The sequence below is a fragment of the Mirounga leonina genome, unplaced genomic scaffold (assembly GCF_011800145.1).
Source record: "Mirounga leonina isolate KUSES-001 unplaced genomic scaffold, KU_Mleo_1.0 Mir_129, whole genome shotgun sequence".
Taxonomy (NCBI): Eukaryota; Metazoa; Chordata; class Mammalia; order Carnivora; family Phocidae; genus Mirounga; species Mirounga leonina.
This window is the reverse complement of record NW_023270323.1, coordinates 42,197,932-42,217,133: the sequence shown is the minus strand read 5'-3', so window position 1 is coordinate 42,217,133 and position 19,202 is coordinate 42,197,932. Positions and strand designations below refer to the sequence as shown.

The window sequence follows — 19,202 nt, the reverse complement described above, 5'->3', positions numbered from 1 at the left end:
GCAGAGCAGGCAGAGGGAGAAGCAGGCTCCCTGCTGAGCAAGGAGCCCACTGTGGGACTCGATCCCAGGACCCTGGGATCATGACCTGAGCCGAAGGCAGATGTTTAAGCGACTGAACCACCCAGGTGCCCCTCCTAGGCACATATATTTTTTAAACCAGGTTTTGTTGTTACCTGTGAACGTTAGGGATAAAATGTTGAATATTTATCACATAATCACTATATAAATATAAAAAATAGCTAGTCATATTGGATATGAAACTCTGCATTATTTTGTCTTTTTTTTTTTTTTTTTAAGGTTTTATTTATTTATTTGACAGAGAGACACAGTGAGAGCAGGAACACGAGCAGTGGGAGTGGGAGAGGAAGAACCAGGCTTTCCGCTGAGCAGGGAGCCCAATGCGGGGCTCGATCCCAGGACCCTGGGATCATGACCTGAGTGTAAGGCAGACACTTAACGACTGAGCCACCAGACGCCCCTATTTTGTCTTCTTTATTGTATTTTTGTTAAAAAAGCAATATTCTAGAAAATTTCAGATAAGCTAAAAGAGGAAAATTTAAAAGCCATCAATAACCCCCACCAAACAGAGTGGACCACTATTAACATTTTTGTACATTTCTTTTGAGCCTTTTTTGGGACACATTAATATATATATATTTTTTACTTATTTATTTATTTATTTTTAAAGATTTTATTTATTTGAGAGAATGAGAGTGAGAGAGAGAGAGAGAGAGAGAGAGCATGAAAGGTGGGAGGGTGAGAGGGCTGAGCAGGGAGCCCAATGCGGGCCTCGGTCCTGGGACTCCGGGATCGTGACCTGAGCTGAAGGCAGTCGCTTAACCAACTGAGCCACCCAGGTGCCCTGTTTTGTTTTGTTTTTTTAAATGGCATTATGGTGTGCTTTTGTTTTTACAACCATTTTTCTTAAGATTTCATCATGATCACCTTCCTAGTCTCTCCTTATTCTTCTAGAGGCTAGGCTAGATTGCACTATAATAATTGCCAAAATTTATGTAAATAATCCACCTCACTGTAGCTGAACTTTCACACCCATTTATGAGATTAGTGTCTTCCAAGATATTTGACTCTGGATCCCTATTTTCAAGAAGTATCTTATAGTAGTAATGTTTCACAAAATGTATGATGGAAAGCACTACATTGTTTTTTGTATTTGTAGCATTTAAGAAGGCTAGTACCAGCCCTTTCCCACCCCAGTCCCTGAGCCTGCACACTGGGCTCAGCAAGTGCTTCTGCCCCTTAGGCAGAGAAGGTACCAAGTGACTGAAAATCTTGTGCTAACCTGACTGAACTGCTTGTGGACCGTGGGTGTTGCACTATTTCTAGAAGGTGCCAACTTTGCCTTTGAGCAGATCTCTGCCATAGATACATCCGGAGCTCCTGGTCTCTTTTCTGTTATGGTTTAAAAACAAGGACATGTACATACACACTCTGATCGATGAAGGAGGGAATAGTAGGGGCTTCTTCTCTCCAGAATTTAACCCTGAGACATATTACTTTCACTGAAATGAAAACTAGTTAACCCTTCAGGATTTGGGGGCAAAAGCTTTGCCTAGGAGGTCTTTCCATAAAGAACATTGCTGCTAGGAAATAGCCCCGTGCACGAGTGCATTTGAATTAAACACATTTGACAACACCATTTGATGTTTTTAAAACCTTGCAACATAGGGGCATTTGGCTGGCTCAGCTGTAAGAGTGTGTGGCTCTTGATCGCAAGGTCGTGAATTTGAGCCCCACGTTTGGTGTAGAGATTATTTAAATAAATAAACTTAAAAAAAAAATAAAACCTTACAACTTAGAAATTTGGTCCGTGGACTCAGCAGCATCAGCAACACCCGGGTGTGTATTAAAAATGCAGAATCTCCAGCCCCTCTTTAAAGCTTCAATTAAAATCTTCATTTAACAATATTCCCAGGTGATTTGTGTGCATATTAAAATTTTAGAAGACATTGCTTTAAAAGATTACTGAAAGAGGATGTCTTTTTTAATAATCTTATTAGTGTAGAATATTGTTAGATTTACAGAAAAGTTACAGTGATGCTCTTGAGGGTTCCATTTTGCCCCCCTCTCCAGTTTCCTTTGTCGTTAACATCTTACACTAGTCGTATAATACATTTGTCATAAGTAATGAACTAATAGTGATATGTCATTATTAACTGAAATCCATACTTTATTCGGATTTCTTCAGTTTTTGCCTTTTTCTCTCTGAGGATCCCATCCAGGAGACCATGTGACAGTCATCATTTAGACTCCTTTAGATCTGACAGCTTCTCAGGCTTTCTGTTTTTTGGTTGATCCTAGTTCTGAAGGGCACTATTTAGGGATTTGTAGAATGTTTCTCAGTTTGAGTTTGTCTAGAGAGTGCCTTTATGATGCACAGTTTGTGAATGTGATACATACAGTGGTGTCGTAGTTTCCAAGAACAAGGATTTTGGAATCAGGCCTCCTGAGTTGGATTCCCATCTTTACTGCCTACAAGCCATGTGACTCTGGGCTAGTTATCTAATTTCTCTGGGCCTCAGTAAAAGGGCTCAGTAATAGTATCTACTGCTATTCATGAAAATTCATGAAGAGCCACTTGGAGCATGGCACGGAATAAGTTCTTTATAAGTAACAGCTGCTATTGTTGTTGTAATTATAGTTCTCAAAATAAGAAATAGATTTATCTTTTGGGGAGCTCATGATCCAGTGTGGAAGACAGACATGGAAATGTAAAAATATCTTAGTGTCGTAAGATTAAAGTCTGGTGTTCTTGTTGCATATTGTTTTGATTTTCAGGCAGTCGGTTTGGGAGGTGAATTTAGCATTGATCAAGGTTTGGGGCCTAGAAGGATATTGGGCAAGAAATTTTTGGAATGCTGGAAATGCACAGGGAATTAGTTTAGAAGGAAAGATTTGTGTATCAAGGATACGTGGATGATACAGTTGGACGAAGCTTAGCTGGGCATGCTGTTTATAAGCAGGTGAAAGTTGGGATGCTGGAAATGTTTGGGGGATTAGTTCATAGCAAAATGTTTGGCGGATATGGGGATGATACAGTTGGGAGAAATCCATGAGTATGCTGTGCTGTCCATCTTTGGTTTTGGCCCTTTGGGGAGCACATTGAAAAGTATGATAAACTTTTTGTTCCATAGACTCTTGCTCACTTGTTCCAGATATCAAATAAATATAAGTAATGGGCCATGAACAGGTTATTAGATATTCGAAGGGGGAGTTGGAAGAGAAGATTAGGGATTATCTAAGAGGGAGAAATAAAGTAGTTGACCTAGTATCTAACCCAATACCTACCTTGAGACAAAGGAAAGACTATACTTTGTATTTTCTCCTTTGAGTTGGAACGCAAGAATTCCTGCCCCACTCTGAGGCATTCATGGAACTAATTAGAACCAGCTTTAAGAGACATACGAAAAGTCTTCACGAGCGTTTGGGTAGATTTTGTTTATCAGTATGGTAATATGCTTTTCCTTCCATACCCAGTTTTTGACAAATTTTCAGAGTCTACAAGTATACTCCAGTAGCTTTGTTTTCGGAATCAAATTGTAACTTTACTGGTCTATTTCCTTCTCATAGTTTTTTACAAAATGATTAAAGATTACCCCATGTGTTCTTGATTCCACTCTTCCAGTGCTATTTATTGAACAAGTTTGTCCTGTCCTAAGGACAGGACATTATAGTAATTACACAGTTGCCTGATGACTGGCATTATAGTAATTACACAGTTGCCTGATGACTGATTTCCCTAATGATGGCTAGGAGAAATTCCTGAACTATAGCCTTTATGTTTCTGTAGGTTTTGTAATACTGTAATTGTTTATTTTAAAAATGGTATCACATCACCAGTAAATTTCTTTAGCTGTTCAAGGACTTACCAACCTCAGCACTATTGACATTTTGGGGTGGATTATTCTTTGTTGTGGGGGCTGTCGTGTGCATTCTAAGATGTTTAGACTCCTCCTTGGGCTGTGCCCACTGAATGCGAGTAGCGCTCCTCCCCCAGTTGTGACAACTAAAGTGTGTACAGGCATTGTCAAATGTTTGCTGGGGCACAAATTCACCCCTTCTTGAGAATCTCTGAACTAACCTATCATATACAGATGACTACTGAGGAGATAGAAGTAGTGGGTACATGTACTGGCTTTGGAGTCAGGAAGACCTAAATTCATTTCCCAGCTCTAACCCCAACTAGCTATTTAACCATGTCAAAATACCATGTCTGTGGTCAAAGATCTGTCTGGATCTTAGCCTCTCAGCTACAAAGTGGAACAGTGATAGTTCCTATCTGGTAGCATTATGTTTAAGATGAAAAGGGGAGATGTAGATGTTTATAAAAGGACCTAGACAGATGCTTGATGAAAAGGAGGTCCTCAGTAAATGTTAAGTCCCTACCCCACAACTTTCCCTTGATGCTAGTGATATTTCATTCATGTGTCTCTTCATTCATTCATTATTCATTTAATAAATATTTAAACTGAAAGCATGGACTCACTGAAATTGAGCAGGTGATACTGATGTAAACTGATGAGGAATAATACAGATTAATGTATGTGGTTATATTTAGAAACAATGTAGCATGAGGGCTCGGAGCCCTGGCTGTAGAGCTTGTAGACCTGGATATAAGACTGATGAATACTACTTTTGTGAGATGGGGAAAATTAGCTTGATTTCTCTATTACTAAAATGGAAGTATTAATAGTATCTGCCTCAGAGGGGTTGTTCTGGTTATTAAAAGAGACACATGCCTGGTACATAGTAACACTCAGTACATAGAAGCTTCAAAGGCCCAGCGAGTGGGGGTCAGTATAGTTCCAGAGGTCACCACTGAGGAGCTGGCCTTTAAAGATGTTGAGGATTTACCTAAGTAGAGAAGAGAATGGATATTCTGAGCAAGAGCACAGGTGAGAATGGAGAACTTGAGTATGTTTAGTACTCCATAAGCGGATGGGTTTTTGAAGCTGAGAGGCCATACAGGGAAGTGCTCTGTATTATTTAGGCAGAGAATATAAAGAAACTTGCAGAACTGGAAAGAATCTTGAAGTCTTAAATCTAAATTGTTCATTCCACCAATAAGAAAATAGAGGCTCAAGAAAGAGTAAGTGATTTCCTAGAAGGCACTGAGTCTTTGAAAGAGCTGGTTCTAGAGCTCAGAATCACCACATTGCCTCTTAGCCTCTCCTTGTCCTTAAAAAGTACAGGTAAAGATTATTAAACAGGATATGCAAATACTCTTTATTTTATAAATTAACTTGCCAAAAGCCATACTCTATACTTAGTAGCTGGAGTTGGCCCAAATACTGACAGCTAGCAATTCAACAAGTAAATATTTACTGATTGTCTACTCTGTATTCCAGACACTGGATATCATGATAAACAAGACAGACAAGGACCCTGCTCTCAAAGAGCTTCTATTGGAGAAAATAGTTGCAAATAAATTAATTCTTAAATCAAGAAAAAAAATAATGAAAAGTGCTTTTCAGAGAATTAAAATGGGTTGATATGATATAGAATGATTGGAAGGCACTTCGGATTGGGTGGGGGGCAAGGCCTCTCTAACGTTTAGAGCTTAGATCTGAATAACATAATCTTGAAGTTCAGGTGCAAAAACCTACCAGTTAGAGGCAGCAGCTAGTAGAGAGGCCCTCAGAGTGAAATGAGCTTGGCAATTTTCAAAGTAAGGAAAGAAGGCCAGTGAGGCTGGACTTTGGAACAAGTGTGGAAGAAGAAGGGGCAAGAATGTTAGAGAAGTCAGCAGAGGTCAGATCATTTTGAGTTATGTAAGCCAACATAAAGAAAGTTTTGTGCAGGAGTAATCTGCTCTGCTTTATATTTTAGGAAGATCCCTCTAGCTACTGGTTGAGGAATGGAGTACAGAGGGGCAAGGAGACCAGTTAAGAGGCTATTTGCACTGGTCCAGTTGAGAGATGAGGGTGGCTTGGACTAAGGTAATGAAGATGGAGAGAGTTTGAGATATTTGAGATATATTTTGGATAAATAATAGATAGCTTTTCGTGATGCTTTGAATACAGGGTCTGGGGAAGACCAGAATAATCAAGGAGACTCCTAGAGTTTTAGCATAAGTAGCTAGATAAATAGTTAGGTACCATCTACAAAGATGGGGAAGGCCAGAGGAAGAGTAAGTTTGAGGGAGAAGTGAGGAAGAGTTCTATTTTGGCCATATCAAATTTAAGGTATCTATTATCTATTTAGTCAACAAATATTTATTATTAGCCACTGCTTTGGCCTCTGGGAATATCATATTAACAAAATAGACAAAACTCTGCCTTTTTGGAGTTTATATTCCACTGGATGTTTCAAAAAATAAATACAAGATCTATAGTGTGTAGATGGTGGTAAATGCTGAAGTAGTATTTGTAATAGTGTGGTTAAATCTGGCAAGTTTTTGCTGTCAAGGGATGTGATAAGAGACTTGAGAAAGGTAAGGGAGTGAGCTCTGCAGATACCTGCTTGAAGAGCCCACTAGACATCCAACTGGAAGTATCAAGTGGAGAGTTAGATGTATATAGGAGTCTGGATTCCAATTAGAAATTGGAGTTGAAGTTACAGGTTTGGAAATCAGGCGCGTATGAAATGATATTTCAAATATAGGACCAGGTGTCATCACCAAGGAAAAGTATATAGGTGGAGAAGGGAGAGAATTCCTGTAGCAACCCCGTATTTGAGGGCTGAAGAGAAGACAGCAGGAGAAACTAAGAAGGAACAGCCATTAAAGTAGGAGGAAAAACAGGTATGCATGGTGTCGGAGAAACCAAAAGAGCCATTCAAGAAGAGAATGGTCACCTCTGTTGGATGTTGCTAAGAGTGCAGATAAGGTATGGACAGATGCACTAATTGGATTTGGTAATGTGGAGCTCATGGGTGACCTTGCCAGGAGTAATGTCGGTGGGCAGACAGGGACAGAAAGCCATGAGATTGGTTGAGGAGAGATCGGTGTCGGCATAAAGGGGAGAATTGTTAAGGGTGAAGTCCTTGAGAAAGCCAGAGGGGTGGGAGGCAGATCACAAATGGAGAGAGCTTGGCATTTGAAACTTTATCAGTAATACTAGTAGTAGTAGTAGTAGTAAAAACAGAGTTTGGATACGGATGTGGATAGGTTGGTAGATTTGATGGTGGGATAAGAAGGGAGTTGCTTTCTAATTGCTTCTACTTTTCTCAGCGAGGTAAGTTCATTAAGGGAATCTGGGGAGGGGAGTTTGGAGGGCAGATTTGAAAAGGGAGGAGATGATGTGTAATAGCTGTTGAAGTAAATGCCTGACATATTTAACCTACAAATGGTTCTTCTCAAGTAATGACCCAGTGTGATTTTTCTCTCTCAGCCAAGAGGTTAGAGTCCTACCAGGAAGCTGTCTCTGAAGATGAAGATTCCACAGACACTCCCAGTGACTCCCTCAGCAATATGGCAAAACCGAGGGCCCCCAGCTGCAGGACGGTTCATAATGGGCCCTTGGGAAGTAAATCCTCGAATCATCTTGCTGGGAACTGTTTAGCTCTGGGAAGTGGAGAAGGAGCCAGTGAAGTGCCTCACTCCAGACAGGCTGCTTTCAGTAGCCCCATTGTAAGTGTGAATGCGTGACTTGAATTTTGCATATCCGTCATGAATAATGAAAGAACATCCTCGTAATTATGACAAAGCCGAACACTGTTGTCTTTTCTACCTGAGAAGAGACTACGTAATTGCAGTTTAGTGTAATTGCCACACATCATTAGAAATATAAGCAAACAATATCACGACTTCCTAATTTGTGGGATGATTCAGTGTTGAGAGATAGTATATCATTTCTGAAAAAGCATGGTATTTCTGTTCAGGGCCAATCATGGCTGAGCCTGAAGAAGGCTGCCGGGGTTTAAGGACCAAGGCTCACTCTCAGAGCCAGCAAAGCTTAACAGGGTTATCTCTGACCAGGAAGGATGTCTGAATCACAGGCAAATTCAAGTACCCTCCAAGGCCTTTTTATCTTCCTGCATTCCTCCCCCACATCCCACCACACCTGTGCCCTCTTCTTCCCCTTTCCCAGTCCTCAGAATGACATTTTCTGGTATTTCCATTTTAAAGCTCAGCTGGGTGTTGCTTGATTCCCAGAGGGAAGTTTTGGAAACTGTTTAGTCACACCCACTGACGAACCCATTTTGCTGCAGGAAACTATAGAGGGCCATGCAGAAGATAGGAAAGAGGAACGATACTTCCATGGAAGAGTTAGAGGTCACAAGTTCTGTCGTACTTGAAATTGCTTCTGTAAAAATCCAGCTGCCTTTTCTGCCTTCCACAATTCATTAATACTTGCGTTTTACCAAGATGAGGATTCCCCAGTCATGAGACCAGTAACTGGTTGATGTCTAAAATAGGTGGCCTAACAAGAACGAATCCACTGTGGGGAATCTTTTGTGTTTCTGCATTGAATTTATTGTATGGTTTTCATAGTAGAGATGTGATCTGAGTAGACCGCAGTGGTCTCACTTGTCCCGGAAAGGCCTTAAGGGGACTCTCCTGGTTCTTTTCAAAGTTGCCAGTGACAGTTGCAGCAACGAGGGTGATCATTTCAGTGCAACTCATTTAGTTAATTTCTGTGGCATTAAAGATACAAAACCTGTCATATTGTGTCTTTGCCATAGGTCAGACATCTAGACTCGCTTCGGCAGCACATATATCAAACATCTAGACTTAATTTTTCTCCAACTTCTGAAAGACAAATAGGGAAAGAATGCATACAGCCTCTTCTGTGCACTCTCTTTAAGGCTCTATCAGAAAAAGGGGCGCCTGGCTGGCTCAGTTGGTAGAGCGCGTGAGTCTTGATCTCGTTCGGGGTTGTGGGTTCGAGCCCCATGTTGGGTGTAGAGATTACTCGAAAATAAAATCTTTTAAAAAAGGCTATATCAGAAATAGATATCTATTTTCTTCTCTTTTTACCTATTCCTCTACTGATCTTTTACATTTTTCACCCATGTGAAGTTGCCACCTGTTGACTCATGCTTACTTGGAAGTAGTAGGGCATTGGTAACCCAGTGGGGCTATGCCACACCCACCCTTCAGTTTCCTGATTTAGTCTTATTGTCTTCTTAGAAAAAATGATATTTCTGTTCCTTTATCTGTACCATTTCCCTATCTAAAATTTATTCTCCCTACTGGCAACCTACCTCTGTCTACCAAACCTGATGAAATACTTATTTCTTATAAAACTACTTTAAATATTCTTCCTCCTTTTTTTTTTATTATACATGTTTTGTTTTGTTTTTTGAGACAGAGAGAAAGAGCCTGCATGCAAGCGGTGGGAGGGGTCGGCGGGGGGGAGAGCAAGAGGGAAAGAATCCTAAGCAGACTCTGCAGAGCCTGACTCGGGGCTTGATGTCACAACCCTGAGATCACGACCTGAGCTGAAACCAAGAGTCAGTTGCTTAACTGACTGAGACACCCAGGCGCCCCTAGATATTCTTCCTTCTGAAGACTTCTCAGACTCTTCTCAGTTTCTGAGCTCTGTCTACACATTCCCTCCCTTCCTTGGCTCCCATTACACAGGCCTTATTTCTCTCTCTGACATACACCGTTAACTCCTTGAGAGCAAGAACTTATATTTTGACTACTCAACATCTAGCTCAGTGACTTGTGTGTCCATTCTCAAGAAGTAGGTTTTTGTTTTTGTTTTTAAGATTTTATTTATTCATTAGAGAAAGAGAGAGCACAAGCAGAGGGAGAGGGAGCAGCAGACTCCCCACTGAGCAGGGAACCCGATGAGGGGCCTGATCCCAGGGTCCTGGGACCTGAGCTGAAAGCAGATGCTTCACTGAGCCACCCAGGTGCCCCTCGAGAAGTAGTTTTGAGGGTTGTTCAATGAAGCTGCTTACCAGGCTCAGTCTCCCCACTCAGTCCATTTTGTTTTTACTTGCCCTATACTTCAAGGCCATGTGTCAGTCTGATTGCATAGGCGCACTGGGGTGGTTGTTTGGTTTTGGGTTTTCAGAACCACACCATTATATATAGGATAAAGAGGTAGGTGTTCCTTGAAATATGAGATCATCTCACTCTTGCTCTAGACAAGTTGAATTTACCCTTTTTGGAGACTTATGATTATTTTGAGAAAGCTTTAGATTCTTTGTCCTGAAAAATTAGCATCTGTAAAAATTTTGCATACAATTGCAGAAGCCTGTCCGTGGAGCCCAGGTTAAGAATACCAGCTTAAGGGTACACTGAGAGCCGTGATGTCTAGAAATGGAAGATTGCAAGATGGCACCTTGGATGGGGAGGCAAGTTGAGAGCCAGGGAGTAAGGATCCTTGGCAGGCTGCTGGCAAAAATATGCCAACCTTTGGTAATTAAATGTCATTGAGGCCCCTGAGTCCTGGGTTCATTTTACCCATTTGAAATAGAAACCTTTTCTTTGTAAGCCAGTGTTTTTGTGCTTCTTTCATCCTCTCTCTGCTTTCATTCAATGAGAGTACTGTTCATTCTACCTGGGTGGTTATTCTCTGAGATCTCTATATGGTTCTCCTTTCTGTCATTGAGGTCTTAGCTTAGATGTCACCTCCTCAGTAAACCTTCCTTACCACCTAATCCCAAGTTCTTTCCACCCTCATCCCCACCCTGTCTCTCTCTGTCTCAGTCTAGAAGCATCTTATTTGTTCACAGGTTAGTGTTTGGATCTGATGTCTCCTCTCATTAGAATGTGAGCTCCATGCAAGCCAGGATCCTATCTGTCCTATGCACCCCTCTTTCCTTGAGGAGTGCCTAACACCACAGATCAACAAAAAGTATTGATGGGATGAATGAATGAATGGCTTAGTGAAAAACGGCAAAATACTAGACACTGGGATATAAAATGAATATGACATGTCCCTGTCCTTCAGTTTTGTTCTAGGTAGAGGAGACAGACATATAAATACATACATATAATCCTATGTTATAGATGCAGTAATAGTGGGCTAATCCAGAGTAGAGCAAGGGTACAAAGAAGGGAGTGATCAACTCTCAAGGGGTGAGGAGAAAAGAGGTAAAACTTGAGTTAGGATTAAACTAATGAGTAGGGGTTTGCAGAGCAGAAAAAGAAGGAAGAGCATGTGGGGCAGACAATGTATGGCACAGGCAAGGGCTCAGAAACAAGGGGCTGTGGGTGAACGTGCTGTGGGGGAGGAAGGTCCGTGTGTGGTCGTGGGTGCTCGTCTTTTTCCTTCAGGTCTGTGGTGGTCAGGAATCTGAGGGAGCCAGAAGAACACTTGTGTGCGTCCATACTTCAGCCGAAGTTGTCGAGGTGGGCCAGTGAGCCCCTAAAACTGGACTAGGATGGCAGTGGGAAATTAAATAAGAGCCGTGGCTACTGGTGGAACTGGGGGAGGAATGGGGAGCCGTTTTAAGGCCACCCTAAAGCTTCAACCAGCACTATTAGAGGGCAAAGAGGGGTCTTGGCCAGCGTTTGCTTGTTGAATTTGGATACAAATAGAGGGAGAAAAAAGAGAAAGCAACCTGAACGTGAAACCTGCAACCTGGTAGGAAGGCATAATATGAATCCTGAAAATCTAAAATTTTAAAATAGATGTTACATAGGATTCAGACAAAGATGCTGGAGTCCCACCATGAAACCAGATAAGGCTTTGTTTAATTGTAGGAAGCTATCCACATTGTGCTTTATATTCTTTAATTAGGAGGATGACTTTTCTCTTCATTAAAAAAAAAAATGTCTCTTTGAGGCCAAGTGGGAGGGGTTTATGTATGTTTTCTGAAGAGTGACATCTTTTTATTCTGTTTCTCCAGCGCCTACTTGTACAATATAAAATCAGCAAGTGTTTGGTAGTCGTGTACAATAAACTTTTATTCTTCTCCATGTGCTAGGTATTGTGTTAGGGATCCAAAGATCAATATAAGATGGTCCTTCCTTTAAAGGAACTTACAACTCTATGAAGGACACGCTTGTGGAATCATTTAGAGCCGGGTGGTACGGGCCTGGCTCCGGGTGAGAGGAGTTCCAAGAAGGCAGAAGCTGTCTGTCACAGAAAAAAGAGCAAAAACCAATTTTGTAAGACAGGGTCTCAGTGAGGAAGATTTGGGTCTTAGGAAAGGTCTCTGTAGATGCAGTCATAGAGATCAGAATTGCATGTGATAACTCTGTACCTTCTCTTCAGTTCAGCAACTAAATATCTTAGTTACTAGAGATTAACTTATTTGGAGAAACCAACTTCAGGGAAAGAATGGTTCACGCCTGCAGCTGCAGTGTGATAGGGATCTTTCCTCAAATCTCAGGGGCTCTTCTTTCATATATTGTGTTACAGTTGTCTTGTGTGGTCCTGAGTTTCTGGATTTTTCTCCAAATTAAGAGGACTTTCTGTAAACACAGTTTTGCTGACCAGAGCCCCAGCTTTGGTGGGCTCTAGTATCTCTTTTTTTTTTTTTTAAGATTTTATTTATTTATTTGACAGAGAGAGAGAGCACAAGCAGGGTGAGTGGCAGGCAGAGGCAGAGGGAGAAGCAGGCTCCCCGCAGAGCAGGGGGAGCCCGACGCGGGACTCGATCCCAGGACCCTGGGATCATGACCTGAGCCAAAGGCAGTCGCTTAACCGACTGAGCCACCCAGGCGCCCGATGGGCTCTAGTATCTCTTCTCTTCTCATGCTCATGGCCCAGGTTCTCAGTTCATGCAGTCAGCACATGCCCTGACTGGCGTGTGAGACTGACTTTATGTCAATAGTGTTTACCACAAAGGTGGAAGGTAGAAGCCTTTCATTGGTCTTAGATTGATTTTGGGATGCAGTAGAATCCTTACGTCCTGAAGCCAGTTACTAGTGCAGAGATCGTTGATACAGTGAAATCACTAAACGCTTACAAGGTCTCTAACGCAATCCCAAATGTGTTCCAGAGAACAGACGTCTCTAAAAAATTTAATTTGGGAAGCCTGCACATACCTTTTCTTGAAGAGTCCCAATACCCATCAAAGTCTCTGAGAAGGGCTGCAATAAAGAAACCTGTTTAATTTAAACATTTCTTAGAGTTCCATTCTGAAATAAGTTGGGTTTTTGTTTTGTTTTGTTTGGCTTACTGTATATTAGCATTCTGACACAGATGTCTCTGGAAACATTTTCCAACCCATGGAATCTCACAAGCCCTAGATGACACTATAATCAGAGACCTTGATAAATACCATGTAACGAGTTTCCCAAGCATCCCTTGGCTGACTAAGCACTGAGTAAGAAGTCTCTCAGACTTGACCACGCTCTTCTGTTCCCTCTGGCAAGGAGGTCGTTGAGGAAAGGATTGTTCTCTGAAGAACTGAGGGCGCAGGCACCGGCTCAGAGTTACTGTGTATGTGAGACTCATGAGGAAATGTGGCCGACTCATTAGAGAACAGCCATCAGGTTATTGGTGCCTATGAACTCCACCAAACTGCAATAAAATTCAAATTTTGCTAAGTCAAATATCACAGGACAATAGGTATTGATGTATTTAGATAGAAATTTAAGAATGCTTTGTGACAAGGGACACCTGGGTGGCTCAGTCGGTTAAACGTCTGCCTTCGACTCAGGTCATGATCTCAGGGTCCTGGGATCGAGCCCCGCATTGGGCTTCCTGCTCAGCATGGAGCCTGCTTCTCCCTCTCCCTCTACCCTCCCCCCACTCATGCGCACTCTCTGTCTCTCTCTCTCAAATAAATAAAATCTTAAAAAAAAAAAAAGAATGTGACAGCAGATAGTTTGTACCCATTGTGAGTCTGGTAACCTGCCTGGAGGTTCCTGTTGTGGGTATCTCCTCATTATCTCATCATTTTATACACCCGCCTTGTGATATAGGTGTTATTTTTATTATTGCTCCGAAGAGGAAAATGAAGCTCGGTGGGTTAAGCAAGCTGCCTGAGGCCACCAGCTAGTGTGCAGTGGGTCTAGGACCTGAACCCAAGCCCACGTGATTTTCAGCCCATGCTCTTATTAAGCCTATGGCTAGTTCTCACCAAACTCCTACGCATAAAATACAAGCCATGGTCTTTTGAGTCTAGTATCACATGTCTCACATCTCCATATTTTACTCCTGCCTCTAAATTACCTCTCCTGGCTTTCCTGCAGTCAGTATGCTTTGCCAGCCAACTACATCCACATCTCCTCTAGAATACAGTGACGCTTTTGTGAAAATCTGATTTGTAGCAGATGGTCCCTCTTTTGATTCATCTGAAAAATTTCTAAAGCATTGTCTACATGTTACTGGATTATAAACAGATTTCTACTACAACATTCTTTTGTTAAAACCAGTACTCCTCAGTAGGCGTGAGAAGCACTGTGTTAAACAAAATGGATTTTTTTTTTCAATAGCAGAACTTCTGAGAGCTAATTTGTACTCAGGATCTTTAAGAGGAGGGCACAGGATACAGTTGCCAAATATATTTGATGATCAGAAATCTCTTGGAGGAACCCTCATTAATGTCTTATAGTATATTATTAGGTAATGATCTTTAAATGTGTTCACCTGCTCATACTAATGTTTATTTCAGAGAGGTTCTTTTGTTTGTTTCTGCTTTTGTTTTTATAATAGTAGTGATTCGAACCATAAGATATTTTGTTAAAATAACATGGTATGAATAATGTCCTGACTTAGAGAGTTGGTACTCCTCAGTTGTTGGATGAATCATCACTTGCTGTTAGATGCTCTGGCAACTGTGTATTTCAAAGTAAGAAAACCCATCAACTAGATTTTGGTGGAAGGCATTGTTCCTGTCTCTTGCTGAGTTTAATAATCAAGATACTTTCCATCAGTATTATGCATTCTGGATTTTTCCCTTATTTTTTGGGGTCTGTTTTCCTATTCTCACTTCCCTTGGCACCATATATATTAAGTCTTTTTTAGAAGAATAACGTTTACTATCTCATGGTTCATAGATTCTGCTTATAAAAGCTACTTCTCATGTCAATTTAAAGCTCTCATTGTAAGATACTTATTGTAATAACACTTTGTCTTATTGGGTTTTCAGGAAACAGATGTGGTGCCAGACACCAGGCTTTTGGACAAGTTTAGTCAGATTACACCTCAGCTTTTTACCGCACTAGATGAGACTACCCCAGATCCACCACTGGAGACCTTGTACATCATAGACTTCTTTATTGCATTGGCAATTTGCAACACGGTAGTGGTTTCTGCTCCTAACCAACCACGACAAAAGGTAAGGTCTCTAATGCAAACAAGGATTATTTTCCAGAAGAGAACTTTGGGTTTAAATGTACTTATACTGGCCTTGTTATGTAGATAATACTACTAAATGATAATAACAGTAGCAGCTAACATATATCACTTAATCTGTGCTCTGCACATACGATATTCTAAGTGATTTACTGATATTAACATGTTATCTTCCCAGCAACCCCATAAGTTAGGTAATATTACTCCACTATTCCCCATTTTATAATTGAGGTTAAGTAACTTTCCTGGGGTCACAGGGCCGATTTGTGGGGTAAGTGAGATTTGAACCCATGAAGTATGGCTCAGTGCTGTTCTACTGTTTTGCCTCTAGGAGGATAGCTGATGAGAACAGCTCTAGTAGAATGTGGCTGTGTTCATTTTGCCTAGTTTTCCTTCCCAAATTGAAGCTTCTGAGACTTCCCGCATCATATGCATTATGTCAAGCAAAATGTAAAGTATTGGGTTCATTATCATGTCTAATGACAATGTACCATTTTCATATACCAGTTGGGGTAGTTCTAACTCAATTTAAAATCCAATACATTTATAAGGTACCAGGATGCTGCAGTTCCCACAAAAGCTAGATTTAAAAAGTCTATTTGTAGTTTAGAATTTATGGAAAAATTCATTTTCAATTAAAAAGAAAAACTTGTTTTAGAGACCGGTGATTGACCACATGCTGTGCTGGCCTCCTTGTGTATAATAACTTTCTCCCCTTTTGCACATATCCACTTAAAACTCAATTTGTGGCACAACCCAATTAAATTTTAATTTTCCATCAGATCATTTTCTTTTGGCAACTTCAGAGGTGGTCAACTTTAACATAAAAATAACTTATTTCCAATTAAGCTTTTATTTGATCAGAAAACTGTGTTTTTATAAGACTTTCAGCTAGAGAGTTGCTCTTTGGAATGTGATTATGTAATTAGAGAATAAATCACTGGATGTTCTTTTTTCTCCTCATGTAACAATTTTTCTCATATCCGTTTCCAAAGTAGACACTTCTTAGTGTTTTTTGTTTGAAAAATATTGTTGCCTTATCCCCAAAGACTATAATACCCTGTGGTCTGAAAGAAGGTCTCTACCGGTATAAGAACCTAAAAGTTTGATGATATTTTGAGGTAATGACAGAGACTGAATAATAAGGAGTTAATCAGAACCTACAGAGTATGAAACCTCATCTGTGATTGTTTCTCTTCATTTCTGAGTTCTGATACGTGTGAAAATTGACCAACATGTGTTTCTCCAACTGTCAGAAGATTAATCATTTTTAGGAAAAAACTTTTTAATATCTTGGGTATTTCTGAATGAGAAAATTTTAGGATCTAATTAATTGGCCTTCATAATATTAAATTCTACATTTAATCACTGTTAAAATTAAGAGCTAGCAAAAAAATCAGGCTAAAAATTACAAAAAATTCTGCAATAGAAATTCACATTCATTGTGATTTTCTGCTGATAAGCTGATAATTTCTGCTGATAACTCTTCTGTAAGTGACTTTGTTTACCGGCCTTTTTAAAACAACAGAAAAGTCGTCGTCACAACCTTTTATAGAATCTTGAAAATAAAAGAGGAGAAAAGCCCATTTTAATCTTTTGACTTACTTTCTTCCAGGGTTTTAAAATGTGTATTATTACTCATTTGTTTCTTATATTGCCTCACACAATTTTTAAAATTAAGTTGTTTACACAATTTTTATATTTTTATAGCTTTTCCAGTTTCACCCCATAGATTTTGTACATTTTATTTTTAAAATATTGTATAACATTTCAAGAAGATATTTCTGTTTTGCTATTTTTGAATACTTATTTTGCTTACAATTTTTAAATTGCTATTGCTAGGATGTACATACTAAAGATTATGGATTATCTATATTTTAAGTTATTCATTAGGAAACACTGCTGTAATATGCCCACTACTAGCAATATTAGCATTTTATATCTTTTGCTATCATTTGTCAGATCTCTTTCTGAATGGCTGTACAAATTTACAGTTCCATCAACATTAGCACATATTTTTCATTATGGTCATTTTTATTTTTGCTAATATTTTCGGGGGGGCAGTTTTAAGTATGAAGCGGGCTGCTAGCTATTTAAGGAGTGGTAACTCTTTTCTTATCTAAGTTTTTCCTGGTTTGACTTCAACATTGTTGTCAACCGCTTTTGGCTCCATCTATGAGACCCTCCCAAATCATCTCTCCTAGATTGGACTCTCATCACTGAGTGGAATGCCTATAAAGTCCTTGGAAGAGATTAAAAACCTCTTCCAGAGATGGTCTGTCCGAAGATCAAGTTCGCCATCTCTCGCCAGCGGGAAAGAGCCCTCTCCTGGGGTCCCAAATGCCTTTGTGAGCAGACTCTCCCTCTTCAGTCGAATGAAACTGGCTTCGCCTGTGGAGGAAGAGGCCCCCCACACAAGCGAGAGTCCCCAGGGCTCTGGTAACTCTTCTTGCCCTACAGAAACTGAGCAACAGAACAGGGATCCGGGCCTCCCAGAGGGCGAGGTAGCACCCTCCCCCGGGCAGCCGTCGGCCTCCACCCTGTGTTATGAGGCCGAGAGCCCCGATGAAGCGGCCTTGGTGTATGCCGCCAGGGCCTACCAATGCACTTTACGGTCCCGGACACCAGAGCAGGTCGTGGTGGACTTCGGTGCTCTGGGGCCATTAACGTTTCAGCTCCTGCACATCCTGCCCTTCGACTCAGTAAGAAAGAGAATGTCTGTTGTCGTTCGGCACCCCCTTTCCAACCAAGTCGTGGTGTATACGAAGGGTGCTGATTCGGCCATCATGGAGTTGCTCTCAGTGGCTTCCCCAGGTGAGTTCATACTGGGGGGGGGGGGGGGCGTATATTCAGGGCTCAGAAATTCCAAGGCCACTCTCGATGGGCTTTGTAAAGAGAAACACGTGGATGTTTGGGGATCAGCTGCACTTGGTAAAGTGGGGGAAGCTGCCTAGGATTTGGTGAGAAAGCATGGAAGTTTTGGTGCTACACAGACCTGGGTGCAGATCTGGCCTCTGCCATTAGCGGTGTCTTGGTAAAGTTACCTAGCATTCTGTGTTCAACAAATGGGGAGTGTCGCACCCTTTTTCTAGGTTCCTCGGAGGTTTAATGGCGTACTGTATGCAATATACATAGAGCCTTTGCCCAAATGGCGAGTGTTCAGTGAGTGGCAGTTAGCATATTACAGTTCTTGTTACTGTTGTTACTGACGGTGTGGGGATGGTGTTCATAATTAAGTTCTTGGTACTTTTCCTCTCCCCAGGAAGAAAGAAACAAGGGAAAGATTTATTCACAGCGTCCCTTTTATAAATGTACATTTGGGATTCAGAACCACAAGGTCTTTTGTTTGTTGTGGGATAAACTGTATCATTGTTTGCAAAAACATGTCTGTGATTGGGCAGACTGGTGGGAATACTTGTTTTGTTAATTATTTCAGATGGAGCAAGTCTGGAGAAACAGCAGATGATAATAAGGGAGAAAACCCAGAAACACTTGGATGACTATGCCAGACGGGGCCTACGCACTTTATGTATAGCGAAGAAGGTGAGGCTGCTTAGTTAGGCCCATCGTCTTCATTCTTTCGCTTGTGTAGCCCTCACTTCTTGGGGTCGAGCATGTATCAAACCCTAATCTGCACAGTTGGGAAAGTTCTTGGATCATGGGCTCTCTACTCACAGCGTCGGTCTTCCATATATATTGATTGGTTGGAGTTTGTTCTCAGTGTTTTGCCAGAAGAATATCTAAAAGTTCTGTTCTCCGAGTTCTCACCTGTTTCAGTGTATTGTGAGTGCTTTTGTATGTTCACTGCAGTTTGGCTGGAAATAAAAATCCCTGGACCTACTTTCTTTTACCTCAGTACTTCGTAAATATCATTCCTGCATTAAATGTTCTTTGGAAAGAATGAGGCCAGAGACTGACCTTAATTTTCCCCTAAAGTTCTAAGTATTTTTTTCCTTACATGCCTATAAGTCTTTTCTATAAATCCAAGTAATTTTACTAAATGTTATGTCAGTATTGATTATTCCCTTGTTG

The 19,202-nt window shown here is 40.9% G+C and overlaps 1 protein-coding gene across 5 annotated transcripts in view; it reads left to right on the top strand.

Annotated features, from left to right (window-relative positions):
- The window catches only part of ATP10D (ATPase phospholipid transporting 10D (putative)), a 118,861-nt gene that overhangs the window by 69,663 nt on the left and 29,996 nt on the right, over positions 1-19,202 (top strand). For all 5 annotated transcript variants that reach the window (XM_035005041.1, XM_035005039.1, XM_035005038.1 and 2 more), the window contains 4 exons: positions 7,350-7,588; positions 14,965-15,153; positions 17,375-17,984; positions 18,607-18,713. In XM_035005041.1, coding sequence (XP_034860932.1) covers positions 7,350-7,588; positions 14,965-15,153; positions 17,375-17,984; positions 18,607-18,713 — 1,145 coding nt within the window. The remainder of the gene's footprint in view (positions 1-7,349; positions 7,589-14,964; positions 15,154-17,374; positions 17,985-18,606; positions 18,714-19,202) is intronic.